Genomic DNA, 17,684 nt, shown 5'->3' on the forward strand with positions numbered 1-17,684 from the left:
TTCGCTGAGTATAACCGACATAGCAGTATGAGCAGCATTTTTTTGTTTTTGTAATAAAAAAACGGGAGAACTATTTCCGCATACAGTTTTCGTTTTCAGCATAGCACAAACGACACACTAGTCATCTGAATTTTTTTTTAGGAGGTGGCAACACAGCCCTTATTTGAAGTAATTTCTTTCTGTTAAGCTTGAATAAATTACTCATTGTAATCTCTAAATGGGGAAATCAAATAGAACAAAGGGAGGTAGAGTGAGGAACAAATGAGGAGCTGGGCTTTTTAGTCATTTTGGAAAATGGTATTTATACCGTTTTTTATGTCTGTTAATCTTTGAATGGCCTAGGTCAATAAATCTAATAGAATCTAATAAAATACAAATTTAGTACATTAAAAAGGATCTAGTATCCAGAAAACTGTTATTCAATGTCAATAAAATAGAAGCAAAACTCTAAGGATGTATCAACAATTATCCTTTTAAGCAGGTACGTATACAGAAGCTTTTACGGCGGGAGGGGGGAATTCCCAATTGGGGAGTACTCATACCTACATTTCAGGATAAAATTTGAGGGACCCAATTAATGCAAATGCAATCTGTTGCACAATTTGAATAAGAAGTGCCCAAATATTTAAGACAATTTTTAGGAATTGGGGAGGAAAGGTTAGAACTCAAGCCCTTTCCCCCTATCTTGCGTACTTTCCTACTTTTAGGCTCCACTTCTATCGAATTTACGAATGAAAGATCTTATTTACCACCGCTTTTACTTCTATTGCACAGGTTCATAGAACCTGAATCATAGTTGCATAATGGTGAGAAAATAAGATTATAGTACAGATAATGAATTCATTGATGCGCGTAACCTAATTCAATCAGTATCAACAATACTGATATAACCCTTTTCTCAAGTGTTTTGTTAATATTAAAAGTCCACACAGCGAACGACCTTTCAACTTTAAAATGCTCTACTTTTAACTGTTTATCATTTAGAAGACCCGCTTAAAGATCAGCTTTACGGGTCACTGAGAAGTAAATGATGAGGATGGGAGGGATCTCTTGGAAAGAAAGCCGCCTAAGGCTTAAATAAGTCGTCAAAATGCCCAATCCCATATATATCTGACCGCATTCGTCGTTGAGTCCTGTAACTTGTGAACGCTACTAGAGGATATTCTTTACTTAGTGAGTTGTGAGCTTTATTGCTTTCTCATTAGATACTGATCCTATACATTTTACAACATTATTTCGTGTGTTTTTATATACTTTATATATTGTTAACTTGGTGAACAAAAAGAGTGAAAAGTATGGGCCTAAGCACGTTCGATCAAGGCCCAACCTGTAACTTTGATTCAGGGGGAGGGGATGATGGGGTCTCTTCAGAGATATCTTGAAAAAAAATGTAATTTTAGTTGTTCTTAGTATAAAAAAAAACTAGATAAAAAAAATCATTCCTTTCCAGTAGCCATAATTCATGAAACTGTATAGGGGCGGGGAAACGATTTTTTTTTCTGATGAAGATACAAGAAATGGTAATTTTTTTAAATCAAGGCCGGGAGAGCAATTGCTCTTTTCGACTTCTCAAATTAAAACAACAAAAACAAGTTATTCTCAAAATCTACACGTGCAATTGCTCCCTGCCCCATGTTCCAATAGGTGTCCCTGCTATTGTCTATTTTAATTCTACCATGTAGAGACCCAGGGTATGGCCGTCAAAAAAAAAAAAAAAGTTTTATTCCTGAGTACCAAAGCTATTCCTTGGAAAATAATGAAAAAAGAATCCGGGCCTAGACGGCATATGATAACTGAAGTGCTGAATAGCTCTTCGATAAAATGGTTATTTCTGTATAAATCACTTTTCTGAATATTCTAATTGTACCTGCATTTCTCTAAGACCTGATTTTAAATTATAATTCTTTTAATATTGGCTTTCTTATATTATTTAGCCTTTTCAATTTTTTTTTAACAGCATTATTGTCTTTTGCAATCAGAAGTGTCACTACCTACAATGCTTCTTAGGGAGTGGGGGTGTGGGAGCCGATCAGTTTTGCCAATTAGCAGATCATTTTCACTTACCAAGATGGGTATTTTGGCAAAAAACAGAAAAAAAAGAATTGGTAAAATTCTGGTCGGAAAATCCTAACTGTTAAACTGAAAAAAGATTTGAAGAATTTTTTGCCTAACGAAGGGACACATTCAGGGGTGAATCCTTCTCCTCTACCCCCATATTAGACGTCCCAATTTGAAACTTAAATATAGACGAAGATACTTGCTTGCAGCCCTGGCGATCTATTGAGAGTTACCAGTTGCTTAATACAAGATAGCACAGCCATAAAAAGTAGAACTAAGTCAAATTTACCATTTTCAATACGAAATTACACCTTTGTTGCATTTTCAAGACAAAATGTTTCTAAAATGAGCTGATTTGATCAAATTATCCCTTTGATCCCAAAATGATCCTATAAAAAGTGGCCACTAGGCACAATTATTGGAAATACAAGGCCAGTATTTTGAGGAGGGGATACAACCCGAGTAAGCCTCGCCACTGATTTTAAAATTAAGAGACCCTTAACTACTAACATGGACCTCTGTAGCATGTCTGTCAGTGAAGGAGGTAATCCTACTAAAGCAATTCCACGGGGGGTAAAGTTTGAAACTACCACCTGTTTACAAAAAATCGTAAATTTTAGGTGTTCTGGTGAGTGTGGCAGTGATCCATGGTCTTTTCAAGGTTTGATTTCTAGCAAGTGAGATCTGTTAGATCCAGTTCCGCGGCTTGTGAGGTTCTATGGATTCCCAGCATCATTTTGAATGTTGAAATAGAGAACCCTATGTCCTATATTTTCTGTCATCCGCAGTTTTTACACAATGATATTTTTTGTAATTTTCATTCTAATTTCAAAATAATAACTTTACATGAGACCGAATAATATGTGGCACCTATGAGCGTTCAACAAAAAGATTAAATTATCACGTTTGATCCTGCATAAAGACTTACACCATGGTAACAAATAAAATTTAAGTATGCAATTTCGTGTTTACTTGACAAACTATTTCCAAAAGCAAAAGACAATTCTAGTAATTCCAGGTTCTAAAATATAAATGGGACAAAGCTATTTCTCTCGCAGAAATTACAACTGTTCATTTGAACTCGATATAAGGATGTATGTCAATGACAGGCACATACACAGGAAACTATTTCAAAAGATGTGCTAGATATCTTGATATAGATATAGATATCTATAGATATAGATATCTAGATATAGATATCTAGATATAGATATCTTGCAAGAAAGCAAGATGTCTGCTATATGTATTATTATTCAGGTTCCTTTGTTTTTGAATCTTACATACATAACCTTAAATTTGACACACCTACAAATATCTGACATTGAAACAAGTTCGTTATGCATAGGTTATTAATTTATTATTAGTTATTACTAGTCATTATTATCAATTTATATTTGCTATTATTAGTTTATTATTTGTGGAATAATTTATTATTTGGTTTATTTACCAACGGAATTTAGTTTAAATTTGAATTTTCTTTCATTCTTCCTTTTCGTTTTTTGTATAGTCTTGTTTTTCTTTCTAGGTTTAGGCCACTTTTTTTGGCGTTGATAAAGGCTTCCGGATATGAAAGCCAAATTTTCTGTCTTATTATTTTTCTATTAAAAAGTGTTTTTTTCAATGCTTTATTAAAAAAAATTCATCTGCTATTAATATATTTTCATCTGAATCATCTTATTCAGAACGTCTTATTAAACATCTTATTTTCATTACAACATTGACTCCAATTAGTTCAAAATAAAACGAGAATCCAATGTTGAGCTATCTTTTGATTTTGCAATGTTAGTTTCAAATACATACTCTGGTATAATTCAGGAAATCCGTTACTCCTATTTTTGAGGTTTGCAGGACCGAAAAGGAGATGGTAGCCCTTGGCACATCTACGGATTTTGGTAGGGAAGAAGAAGGGAACAGGAAACTAAGGTGGCATATTTACTATATTCTGTGAAACTTAGCTTTACACTTGCTCTGATAATTTTTCTAGGAGGGTGGAGTGCAAAGATGTTCATAGAAGGCTAGTATCAACCCACCCCAAAGCTCTGCCCATGATTGCTATCATTCTAATAATTGAAAATCTTTCACTTAATATTTTCCAGGGGGTTGGATTTTTTCTTGATTGTTTTTTTTTAGTTTTCCTGCCCATACTAGGTCAGTAAAGATCTTCTCCTTTTTTTCCTTCTCCCTTTTTTTTCTTAGTAGATCTTCTCCCTTTTTTTTCTTAGTTGATGTTCGCTTATAATTGCAAAACACTTATATTAAAACGAACGTATGTTTTCAACAGGGGAGTCCCAAGGAAACGCCCAGATTAAGCCATGCTTGAACAACAAAAAATTATAATTAAGCCAGTATGAATTTGAAACATAATTCAGGACATTGATAAGTCAATTTACCTCCAAAGAGCTATACCAAAATATTATATCGCTGTATCGTGCACAGTAAATATCATTGTGCATCACCAACCTTGCCCACAAAATGCTTTGAACTTAGATCCTCTGGAAAGATCTAGATTTTTAAAATCATTCCATAGTTTCTTATGTAATATAATGTTTTTCTTTATATTTTAAGAAGTTTGACACTTAAAAAAAAAAAAAAAAAAAAAACTCTGTACGTGTCCCCATGCACTGTCTTTCACGAGGAGTTGTTCATTCTTCACCATGTGTAGCCTATATATCGGAAGGCTATTTATTCTCTCTTTTCCTCTTAACACCACGCAAGATAAAATTTGGATCACTCCTGGTGTACTTCTGCGACGCATGGTGTGTGCCACCGGGTGGACACGCTTTTTGAAATTGGGCAGACCATCGACAATTTCCATGAAAGGCCATTGTTGTACGCTTCAATCTCTTATAATGAGAAAAAACATTTTTTTTTAATTTTCTTTGTAAGAAAGAAATAGAATGTGTAGACTTCCACGGAGGATTTGAGCCTATACATCTCGCTAGAAAGTAATAAATAAAACAATTAAAATCACAAAACAATGAATGATTTTGGCGGTAACAGGTACATACACAATCGGGAGGGGTGACAGATAATAAAAAACAGATTTTACATGATAATTCGAATAAAAAATGTTCAGGAATTGAGGAAAATGTTTTAATTTTTGGGGGCAGTGAGCCTCATTTTGTGTACGTTCCTGTTAAGAGGCCAAATTTGGCAAAGTCCCATGATTGCTGGAATTGATCCTTATCATGTTATTTTTTTTTTGCTTCTTAAAAAAGAAGCATTACAGTGCATGCACACAATATGAAGTACAAGTAGGCTTCAAAGAAAAATTTATAAGCTGAAAGACTTACTTGTAGCAGTTTTAGAGAAGAACATATACCCCAATAGAAAAAGGGTGAAAAAATTCTCAAATTTTACATAATTTCAAGATTTTTTTTTCTTGTCAGTGTTAATTGACGAACAGTTACAGTATAATTATAAGTAGGCTGTATCACCGTAAATTCTTCAAGTTCAAGGCACTTCGCGGTAGCTTGCTTCAACCGTAAAATTATCGTTAAACAAGAGAGACCGTTTAAATGAGTCAGTTGGACTGCCAGTTTATGTGGGAAGAAAACAATTGGAACCGCTAACAAAGATCAACGATCTATTTTACACACCGTATTTTCTTTAAATAGTAAATTGCAAGGCTGTGGTGGACTCAAATCAACTTTCATATTCCCAAAATAAAGAACCTTTCAATAAAAATACCGGTATTGGTAATGACCACGTGCCTCCCTAGAGGGAAAGGAGAGATTTTATCCCCCTCTTCAAGTTATTGAGATTTTAATGGCACTACTCTTTTTTCCCTTATGTTTAACTTTTGAGAGAGGGGAGGGGGTGTAACAATTTTTTCCAGAAGACACGATGTGTTTTAGGGGAGGAACTTATTTTGGTATCGGCGTCAGTTCGTCAAAGCAGGAAAAAAGAAAAACAAACCAAATGAGTTCTACCGGGATATTGGGAGATTACGGAGGGTTTCGCAAAGTCATTAGGTTATGGAAGTCAGGGCCGAGGACAAGAATCTGCTAGTTATGTAGGCAGAGATGGGACTCTTGGGACCTCCCCACCCCAAGTCCTAAAATTTTTGCAGTTTCAGGGCACTTCTCAATTAAATTATCAAATAAACATTGTAAATCAATATCTCAAATATCTCTTAATTGAGATCAAATATGTCAATTAATCATGTAATAGAACAATGAATGTCTGTACATTTTTATTTTGCAAGGGAGGGGGTTCTGAGCCTTCAAGCCAAACTGCCGGTGTATTTTTTGGAACAAGCTTTTTTTTGGTGAGAATGCGTTGGTAAACAGGATATTTAATAATATCCTAATGTATATTAAATCAGTAAACAAAAATATCAGATAAACTATTTAATTGTTTTTCCGTAATATAAAAGTCAAAAATGTTCGAGGTACGATTTCAGGAAAACTCAATTTCTAGAGACAAAAATAACCTATACTCCATGCAAAACATTATTTTTACTGTTGTCAAGCTTAAAAACAAATTGTCTTATTTGACATATTAATTATCCAGAGTCGTTTCAGTTGACACAAGTCTTGCCACACGCAATGCGTTCAATATTGCATGTTAGTCACACTACAGTCCATCTCGGTGACTATCTATGGAGTACATCTCAAGAGGTTTTAGAGCAGAACGACACACCCTTATTCTAGTTTTAAGTGTTTATACCCGTATGGTATACTTAGTTCGTGACTAGGCCTGTACATAGATTTGACGTTTACCTTATGGACCTGTATTTCTCCTAGTAGGGGAGGGTGTGGTCACTTCGGTTAGTGACCGCTTTGTCCGCTAAGGTTACTGATCTAGTATCAATTTTCTACTTAAAAAGATTACCGGATAACCACAGTTTTTTTATTAAGTGGCAACCTCTCAATCAATTTTCTTTCTGCGTGTTTTTTTTTACGGGATAAGTAATTATCATAATCAATCATTGTACCTGCTACATGTCCAACGTCAAACTTTTACTTGAATAGAAACAATAAGGTGTTTGATGCAAACGAAAGTATCAGGGACCCACACCAGAGAGGTTGGCTATCCTCCCCCTCAAAGTCCAAATTTTTATTGAATTTTCGGTAATTTTTTATTAAAGCTGTGAAACAAAATTGTCCTTTTATTATTCCCCCACCCCTCTCCGAAGCCTTTTATTTATCGCTTCCCCTCCCTGAAAAAATTTTGGCCATGAGTGCCTGTATAGCTTATAACCTGTAGACATAGTCTCGTAGAAGGGATTGAAATGTCCTATGGTGTTCTAGACATTCCATTTGGACTCTTTCAGAAGCCAATACGACTAAACTTAACTTTTACTTTTTTAAGCTTTAGTGTTTGAGTTAAGCTGCTAAGTTAGGGTTTTTTTTTTAGGTTTTGACTTTTAACTTTATGCCTTCCTAAGGATATTCTCCAAAAGCAATCATTAAAGATATTTGTTTATATTATTTACTTTTTGAAAATCTTGTCAAAACGATAGAAACAAGAGAACAAGAACAGAGCGCATAAGGTGAAAGGAAAAACACAGGTTGCATATAAGAAAACTAGCAGAGGAGCGAAAAAACGAATACAAACACATCCCCACCAAAGGGGAAAAGCCCCTTTTTACACTATTAAGAAATGTATGGAAAATTCCTGTGTTTAGGACAATGTCGGAAAAATTTCCAAATTTTCCCTCTGTACTTTCTTAAGCATTCAGCCCCCCCCTAATAAATCCTCCCAAATCCCTTGAAAATTTATATATCAACCTAAATATGTATGATTTATAATTCAATATTATAAAAGGTAAGATTTTACTTTGGTAAAGTGTATATGTTCCCCCCTTATACCTAGAATTAGAATCTAATCTAGAATTAGGAACCGAGACATTAATAAAATAAAGCATATAAGAAGATGAATTCAAAAGCACCAATACATTCTTATATTGGATTTGCTATTAGGATTTCAGCATTGATTTTACACAGGCTAAGGAGTATGATTCACAGGGTAAAACGTCCTTGAATGATCAGACTTTGAAATTGAAACATTAATCCTTCTATCTGATACAGCATTATTACCTTCCCTTTGATGCTTTAAAACGCAAAATCAAGCTTTCAAGATCTTAACACGTTAATTTTGACTAAACAATTTTTTTCGTCTCATAGTTCATTGCTTGCTTACCTTTGCTTACTTTTGCAAACAAATGAGTATATTATCGAATTGAAAAAATTTTTCTATTGTGTTTCTCTCCTACACTAATAACCTCCTCCACTCTGACTCATTTCTAAAAATATTGGACATTGTTTTGTTACAGCTGATTATCAACTGAAAATTCATGCATGTGAAAGCACAATCTCTTAAAGTTCACCCCTGCAACCACTTTAATACAGTGTTGATTTGCGTGATAAATATAATTTTTCTTTCAAAGCAGGAGTTGGTCTAGGGGGTATATTTGGCACTAAATGATTTTAACAAGCATATCTGCAAAAAAGCAAATTTCTGCAAAAATTTCCAAAAATTTGAAATGTTTCAAATTTCTAAAAATTTCAAAAGCAAATATCTGCAACAAAAGCAACAAAGCAATTAAAATTTGCAATTTCATTTGCTTGCTTACCATTGACATTTGATTAAGCATCACTGCAGAAGTATCCTTCGTAAACCCTCACCGTGTAGTAACCGATATCCTCCGTTAGTTTTGTTAACACCGGTTACGTCTTTTATTAGTAATCGGGGACAAGCTGTTTTCCATTATAGGCAAAAATACCTTTGGTACACCCTATAGTGCAAAATACACATATTTACTTTGCCTTTTTGTATTACATTACAGGTGTAGTATTTATTTTTGGTTTTTCTTGACTTATTGCATTATGTGAAAAAATATGTAACAAAAACACAAAGTAAACTTCCTTTTTTTGCAGACTACTGATCGAAAGTTACCAAAATGGGATGGCTTTTTCTAGTCATCTGCTTTATATCATCCATACACCGTTCTGATAGCTTCGATCGATCAGCAGTAGAAGGACATCCCGAAGCTCAAGCTCAACAGCTGTTGCGCTCGGGCAGAGAAAATGCTGAGGGAAGACTGCCACTTCGAGATGCAGTAGAAGGAAGACCTGACCCAATGTTCACTCGGACACAAAGACTAGGCTTAGAGGATATGGTCGTCATTGATGATGAAGGTTTTTCCTTACAGAGTAATAACTTACTTGAAGCAGATAGTCCCCGTGCATCAGGCAAATTTTACAGAGGTGCAGTTGAGGCTCCTCCTGATAATTTTCAATTTTTTAAAAATGCTGCATTCGAACCTGACAATGCTCATCACTATGACGAAAGAGTAAATGAACGAATGGAAGGAGAAGAAGAAATCACTGCCAATGCATTACAAAGAGATCAAAGTTATTCTTTACGATGTAAGTTTGTAGTTTTCTTTTAAGTTAGTTTACTTCTAAAATCTTCTTCCTTCTTTACTAATGTTTAAAAAAGTATTTCAAAGTACTTATACTTTTGAACATAAATTGGTGTCATTTATTCATCTGCCTAATGTTGTTTAGCATACTTCTTAGTTTGGTAGAATTCTTTACTCACTTTTAAATGAGACATGCAATTTTGTTACTTACAAAATGAGGTATGTCCGATCAATCGATGTTACTAATAAATGACAAAAAAGAAAATTTCTAAAAATTTTCGAAAAAGAGAAATCTTCACCATAATCTTTGAGTGGAATTATGGGAACTCGTATAAATGCGAATAATTTTTGGAGTAATTGAACCTTAGGAATGCCAAAAAAGACAACATTTTTTTCCCTTTTGTTTAAGAAGCGAAATAATGAATTTAATTAGTTTTTTTTTCTTTTCTACCATTCCAGAAAGCGTCCTAAAACTCAAGGACTTGTGCTCTCCTCATGACAAATTAGTAAAAAAACAACATAATAGTAGCTCTTGAAACATGTTCAAACCTGTATTTTTTTATGTTGCTTGTAATTGAACATTCGCGATTTATGAGCCAAACAAAATCCAGTTTTTATCAGATTTATTGCCAAAGTAAAACTTAAAGATAGATGTATTATTCAATTTATTTCTTTAATTTTGAAGATAATGGCTTATTCGGCTAACTTCTTATAGTGAGTCTAAATTTCAAATTTCATGGAAAACTGGGTTACCCTGGTTCCCAGTGCTGCGTCAATCCCGAGACGATTTTTTTTTTTGACGGAACAGTACGACAGAATCGGATGGAGGTTCACAAAGAAACACAGACTTTTGCGTCGCTGCAACAAACTCTAATATAGCCAAACAGCCAAAATTAGCTTTTCAATCAGCTCCATGACTTGGTTATGATTCTTTTTTTTCTTTTTTTTTTCTAACCAGAATAAAGCATGTGATTTATTGTATGAGTTGAAATTATTCAACGCATCCGATATTGCAGCAAAACAGATGGTTTTGCGTCGTTTGTCTTACGATTTGTGTCATTTGTCGCAAGTCGCAGGATTTTGAGCGAAATCGCATCAGTGGGAACCAGAGGTTAGAAATTTAGAAAAATAAACCAAATAACACTGATCTGGATGGGGTTCGGCGTCAACAACTCTTTTCGGGTGCATCTTGAGGGGTGGAGTTCCAAGATTTCTAGAATGGCTTTCTAGAAAAGTAAAATATGCACAAGTTCTTGCATTGTCTGCAAATGGTATTCGTAAGGCTAAAAAAAGAAGAAAATCCTGCAATTTTGAAAAAAATTGAAATATATTTTAAAATGGCTTTGAAAGTACACCACAATTTTCTCTTACATATTAAATGAGCTCAAATGTAAGCTTTAGAAGAAGCATAAGCTAAGTATCAAATCTATGATTTTATTAGAAGTGAAGAAGTCCCAAAATTCATCATTGAATCACTATTTGTTCAGTGTTCCTTTTTTATTATAAAGGCCTACAATATTTTTTGCATGCAAACTAATGAAAAGTTATGGTCTTAGACCTATGAATATACCGACTTTTTTATTTCAGCCGGAAAAGACCTCAAAGTTATTTGCTATTGGGGGGCCTGGTCAATTTATCGCCCTAGTCCGATGGATTTTTCGCCCGGTGACTTAGACCCTTTCGGATGTACACATATTATTTACTCGTTTACTGGTTTGGATAACTCTTCATTAACTTTGGTTTCGTTGGATCCTGAATACGATCTCATTCAAGGTAAGTTATATTTAATTAAATTTTAATCTTCTGTGTTAATGCACATACATATAATATGTATATATATATATATATATATATATATATATATATATATATATATATATATATATATATATATATATATATGTTCTAGGAGGATAGCTAAACTGTCTGGCTACCCCTGTAAATGTCCCTAGCCATGCCAATGCTTGACATTATTGGAAATTTTTATGTCCAAAACATTATTCACATACGAAGCAAGAATAAACTTAAGTATGACATATTTTAGGGATGTTATACTCGAAATTCTTGTTTTAAAGATTGGCAAAACTTACGTGTTTATTACTTAAAACTTTTGGACAGATGCTAAAAAAATGGTGGAATGCAAAGGGGCTCTAGGGGTCATTGAACTATTTTGGAAACAGAAAAAAGCCTGTATCGCCTGAATTTGACAAGTAAGTCATGAAAGTTCGAATAATTTTTTTCCACTTGACTCTTTCCATTTTTTTCTTTTTTTTTGGGAGGTGATGCACGTATATGTTTGGTGCTAATATTTACTGAAAGGGTCAATCTACCCAGAGGAAAGGTAGGTTAGCCCTATAGAACATTCCAACCGTCTAATTTTCTGTAAAATTCACCTTAAAAACTTTATAAAGGTCTTTATCACGGCTTGACATATTTAAATTTTTTAGCAATATTGATAACTGTGAATACGACAGACAATTTTCATTTTTATTGGAAATCAAATGGGAGAAACTTGAAAAATTTTTCTTGGAAAATATATTTTGCTTACTCCCTGTCACTCACAGTGCTTAAAATTAATATTAATAATGAAAGAAATGCATGTTTTTCACATGTGTCTACTGTATAAGTTTTCTAAAGGTTAGGAACATAGACATATCATTGCAAAAACTAACATCGTTATACAACCTGGAAAAGTAAGATTATCCGCTAACAAGCGTATCTTTGTCTTTAACGACTTTATCACTCTAAATGAAAACTACAGAAAAGTACAAGAGAACTTCCTGATTATTCACTAGTTCTTTTTTTAAAGTACCAAGGGCATTGAAAATGAAATCTGACTATTTGAATCGGTTAAGTAGAAACTTACTTAACCATATACATTTCAAAAATTAGGGTAATCGGAAATTCAATTTTCAATTAAAAAGACCTCCGTTGCAGTTGCGCAGTTTTTGGTAGCAGCGGGCGCCTAATTTAAAAAAGAAATTTATTGTGAAAAATCAAGAAATGATAAACTTAAAACATATGGCCTCAAAAGGTTAAAAAGGTGCAGCTTCACTTTGAAGGTGTAGTAGTGTTTGGGAATCAACTGGATATTAATGCTGAAATCTTTACGAACAGAAAGCGCTGTCAAGATCAACTAACTACTTTCGCTGACTTATTTTTCCGGTTTAACGTCGGAACACTTACGAAAATGGGCTATTGCCCTAAAAACTATATATTTTTAAACAAAAAAGAAGCCTTACAAAATTGCAGCTTTTCACAATGAATAGACCTCAGTTGGATGCTGAGGGGGAGGGAGAGTATATTTGTTTTGATCAAGCCTAGGAAATATTTTTTTTCTCTTTTTTAGTGTTTCATGGAAAAGGTTCTTAGGAATACTTCTGTCTTAATTACAACTACGGGAAAATAGGAGGGACCTTGGCAATCATTTTTTTTTCAAATAAGGATATTAAGATAGGTCAAACCGCTTTAACCATATTTTTGGATAAGTATAAAAAATTACCTTTATGTAATTAAGTTCTCCTCAACAAAATTTGCCAGTAGAGTCTGGGTGGGGTTACACGATAAGTTTCCTAGATCCTAGCATGGTGGAGCCAAGGTAATAAAAGTGCCATATTTCTCCAGATGTGACAAAGTGTTGTATTTTGAAGTATTTCAAGACTTATAGACGGAAAGGGTTTGAAGCTACCCCTATTCTTGTCAGGCCCCTTGCCCATATTTGCTTATACAAAAAAAACTAAAAAATAAACACTAGTTAATGATAAATAAACTTGTTACACCATAATGCCATTTTTACATATGTATAGTCTTCTAGGCGGAGGCCTGTAGCAACCTCGACCCTTTATTAAGTGCAATCCTGCATTTACCTACTTATACAACAACTAACTTGTAGCCGAGTGTTCAGTAAATTCTGATAAGACATGGTAAATTTCTGTAAATTATCCGCCCCTTAAAGCTATTTTAAATGCAGCACTATCTCTCATCAATAATCATCTTGAATAATAGGCTATTTGTGTTTTTTTTTTTTTTTCATCTGGAAGGTCGAAAGACCCTTTTAACATGTCTATGAAAAGTTACTAACGTTAGATAGTCGTTGGTAAGATAATAAACTAGTCTTTATAAAAAAAAAGTGCTATACAAAAAACCACACTGCCGACCAAGGGTTTGTAGCTTCTTACCTTGTGACTCCACCATTCAAATACCACTAAGGGATTGTTAACCAATGCCGCTCAATTTTCAAACGTTTTTAGTTTTTCAGTTCAGAATGCTTGCTTGATAACTTCTAAGGATTAGCAAAAAAGGCGCTCATTAACAAAACGCTATGAAAGTAGCAACACATTAAGAAATGGCCGTTAAGTTGGGAAAATAAATGGTTCCTACGGCCCCTTTGCTAGACACTGATACAACCATCGACACAAACAAAATGTGGGGCTTATAATGAACGAAGGGCAATAAACAGCATACTGTAAGAAATAAAGACAAATGCCAGGCGTAAATGCAGGGGAGAGGACCTTCAGAAGTACGTGGCTCACGAGATCTTGACATTTTAATTATATTGTTTTTCTATAGTTCTGCTATTTCTAGCCCAATTTCAAAATTCACCCCCCCCCCCCCACCCAAAAAAAAATCTAAAATACACACTGGCATGAGCACTTAGTTAAACACTTCTTTAGACACTTCTTTATGCACTTCTTATATTTTTCTGCAATTATCCCATTTTAAACACTTTCCTAAATTTCTGTCCTTCTCAAATGTTGGACCCCCCCCACAAAGAGACAAATCTTGTATTTATACGTGGCATGAGTTCTTACTCCACTTTGAATACTTATCTTCTTCAGCTGAAAGATATAACAAGAGCTAAGAGCTCATATGGCACTTGTGACGAGGCAAGAAGAGCTAAGAACCAAGAGCTCATATGGTATGAGCTCTAACAAAATTCTAAGAACCAATAGATTGATTTAAAAGGAAAATCAGAGGCTTAATGCCGGTCGGGATTTGAAATAAGAGCTCTGAGACACAATGTCCTTCTAAATATCAAAATTCATTAAGATTCGGTCACCCACTCGTAAGTTATAAATACCCCTTTTTTCTAATTTTTTCTCTCCCTTTAGCACCCCAGATGGTCGAATCTGGGAAAACGACTTTATCAAGTCAATTTGTGCAGCTCCCTGACAAGCCTACTAATTTTCATCGTCTTAGCACGTCCAGAAGCACTAAACTCGCCAAAGCACTTGAACCCCTCCCCTCAACTCCCCCAAGGAGAGCGAATCCAGTATGGTTACGGCAATCACGTATCTACGACATTTGCTTATTCTATCCACCAAGCTTCGCCCCGATTCCTCCACTCTAAGCGTTTTCCAAGATTTCCGATTTCCCCCTCCAACTCCCCCAATGTTAACAGATCTGGTCAGGATTTGAACTAAGAGCTCTGAGACATGAATTCCTTCAAAATATCAAATTTCATTAAGATCCGGTCACCCGTTCTTAAGTTGAAAATACCTCAAATTTTCTAATTCTTCCAAATTAACACCCCCCCCCCAGCTCCTCCAAAGAGAACGGATCCGTTCCAATTATGTCAATCGCGTATCTAGAATTTGTGCTTACTCTTCCCATCAAGTTTCATCCCGATCTCTCCACTATAAGCGTTTTCCAAGATTTCTGTTTCCCTCCTCCAACCCCCTATGTTCCCGGATACAATTCGAGCCGAAAATGGAGCATCTGAGACATAACATCCTTTTATGTATCAAGTTTCATTAAGACCCGATCACCTATTCGTAAGATAAAAATACCCCAATTTTCACGTTTTCTAAGAATTCCGGTCTCCCCCCCAACTCCCCCTAATGTCACAGGATCTGGTCGGAATTTAAAATAAGAGCTTTAAAGCACAAGATCCTACTAAATATCAAATTTCATTCAGATCTGGTCACCCGTTCGTAAGCTACAAATACCTCGTTTTTCCGATTTACCCCCCCCCCCCCCAACTCCACCAAAGAGAGCATATCCGGTCCGGTTATGTCATTCACAGATCTTAGACTTGTTTTTATTCTTCTCATCCAGTCTCATCCTGATCTCTTCGCTTTGAGTATTTTCTAAGATTTCCGGCCCCCCCCCAACTGCCCACCCCAATAACGCTGGATCCGGTTGAGATTTAAAATAAGAGATCTGAGTTACGAGGTCCTTCTAGATATGAAGTTTCATGAAGATCCGATCACTCCTTCGTAAGTTAAAAATACGTCATCTTTTCTAATTTTTCATAATTAACCTACCCCCCCCCCCACCCCAATAGATCGGATCCATTCTAATTATGTCAATCACGTATCTAAGATTTCTGCTTATTTTTCCCACCAAGTTTCATCCCGATCCCCCCACTTTAAGTGTTTTCCCTGATTTTTGGTCTCCCCCCAAACTCCCCCCAATGTCACTAGATCTGGTCGGGATTTAAAATAAAAGCTTTGAGACACAACATCCATCTAAATATCAAATTTCATTGAGATCCGATCACCCGTTCGTAAGTTAAATGTACCCCATTTTTTTAATTTTTCTGAATTGACCCCCCCCAACTACCCCAAAGAGAGCGGATCCGTTCCGGTTATGTCAATCATGTATCTAGGGCTCGTGCTTATTTTTCCAACCAAGTTTCATCCCGATCCCTCCACTCTAAGTATTTCCAAGATTTTAGGTTTCCCCCTCCGAACTCCCCTCAATGTCACCAGATCCGGTCGGGATTTAAAATAAGAGCTCTGAGACACGATATCCTTCCAAACATGAAATTTAATTACGATCTGATCAACCGTTCGTAAGTTAAAAAATACTTCATTTTTTCTATTTTTCCGAATTAACCAGCCCCCACTCCCCCCCAGATTGTCAAATCGGGAAAATGACTATTTCTAACTTAATCTGGTCCGGTCCCTGATACGCCTGCCAAATTTCATCGTCCTAGCTTACCTGGAAGTGCCTAAAGTAGCAAAACCGGGACCGACAGACAGACCGACCGACAGACTGACAGACCGACCGACAGAATTTGCGATTGCTATAGGCTATGTCACGTGGTTAATACCAAGTATCATAACCAGAAATATTCTTTCGTCCCAAGATCTGACGCCAAGCGGAATAACCTCCTGCTGAGGCTTATCCAAAAATGGTTCGAAAGATTGCTTGATAACCCGTTTCTTCAAAAATGAGTATAATCTACCCTGACTACCAGCAGAGGTATATCAAGCCAAATGACTTACGAAGCCTTTGAAAAAAAAAATCGTTGTTCCATTTTACTAATAAGCATTTCAGAATAAATGAGAAGCCTGTAGTTTGAGTCTTGAATAATTTCAAGTTGTGAATAGCTTAACTATTGCGGATAGAACTAATTAGGACACAGATAGTGGGAGGATTGAGCTCTGTAGATAATTCAGCTTCAATGGTTGTAGGAGCAAACATATATATCTCACAAAATAAAAAAACTTAGTCTATTCTTGTATATATATATATATATATATATATATATATATATATATATATATATATATATATATATATATATATATATATATATATATATATATATATATATATATATATATATATATATATATATATATATATATATATATATATATATATATATATATATATATATATATATATATATATATATATATATATATATATATATATATATATATATATATATATATATATATATATATATATATATATATATATATATATATATATATATTATATTTATTAATTTTATTTTATATTATATCTGTATTTATTTTATAGATTATTATTATAGATTATTCTTAAATATTTACCACATATTAATGTATCAATTCTTTTGTAATTCTAATAATGATTTCTTACTCTGTATCAGATTAACGACGCTTCTTGACTACTAAGGTCCCTACGTCGGCCATGCGGTGCAGTACTGCAGCATGATTCGATCTCTGGTCTATTTCTTACTCTTTTACTAATGATAAGCTTTTTTAAACATTTAAATGTTTGACTGTATGCAATAGCTTTCCTCAGGAACGTCTTTTTTGGAGGAGGGGGAGGCGGGGAGGGGCAGTTGCCCGAAAATAACATGGAGAAACAAATTATCATACATTCCATGTCACTTCACTATCCGGATATTGACACCTCCCCACCCCTCAATAAAAATGCAGGAGATTCTTCCCTTGCTGGCCTTGGGAAACAGATAAAAAAAAAAACTACATAAACTTCATACAAACTTTATTCTAACTTTAATCACTAGTGA

General features: G+C 34.7%; 1 protein-coding gene across 1 annotated transcript in view; it reads left to right on the plus strand.

Moving 5' to 3' along the window:
- Nucleotides 1-1,061: 1,061 nt before the first annotated feature.
- The window catches only part of LOC136027672 (probable chitinase 10), a 231,098-nt gene continuing 214,475 nt past the window's right edge, over nt 1,062-17,684 (plus strand). Inside the window, 3 exon segments of the mRNA XM_065705119.1 lie at nt 1,062-1,173; nt 8,943-9,434; nt 11,018-11,203. Of these exon segments, the coding sequence (XP_065561191.1) occupies nt 8,966-9,434; nt 11,018-11,203 (655 nt within the window). The 5' untranslated portion in view covers nt 1,062-1,173; nt 8,943-8,965.

Source organism: Artemia franciscana, chromosome 5, assembly GCF_032884065.1.
Source record: "Artemia franciscana chromosome 5, ASM3288406v1, whole genome shotgun sequence".
Classification (NCBI taxonomy): Eukaryota; Metazoa; Arthropoda; class Branchiopoda; order Anostraca; family Artemiidae; genus Artemia; species Artemia franciscana.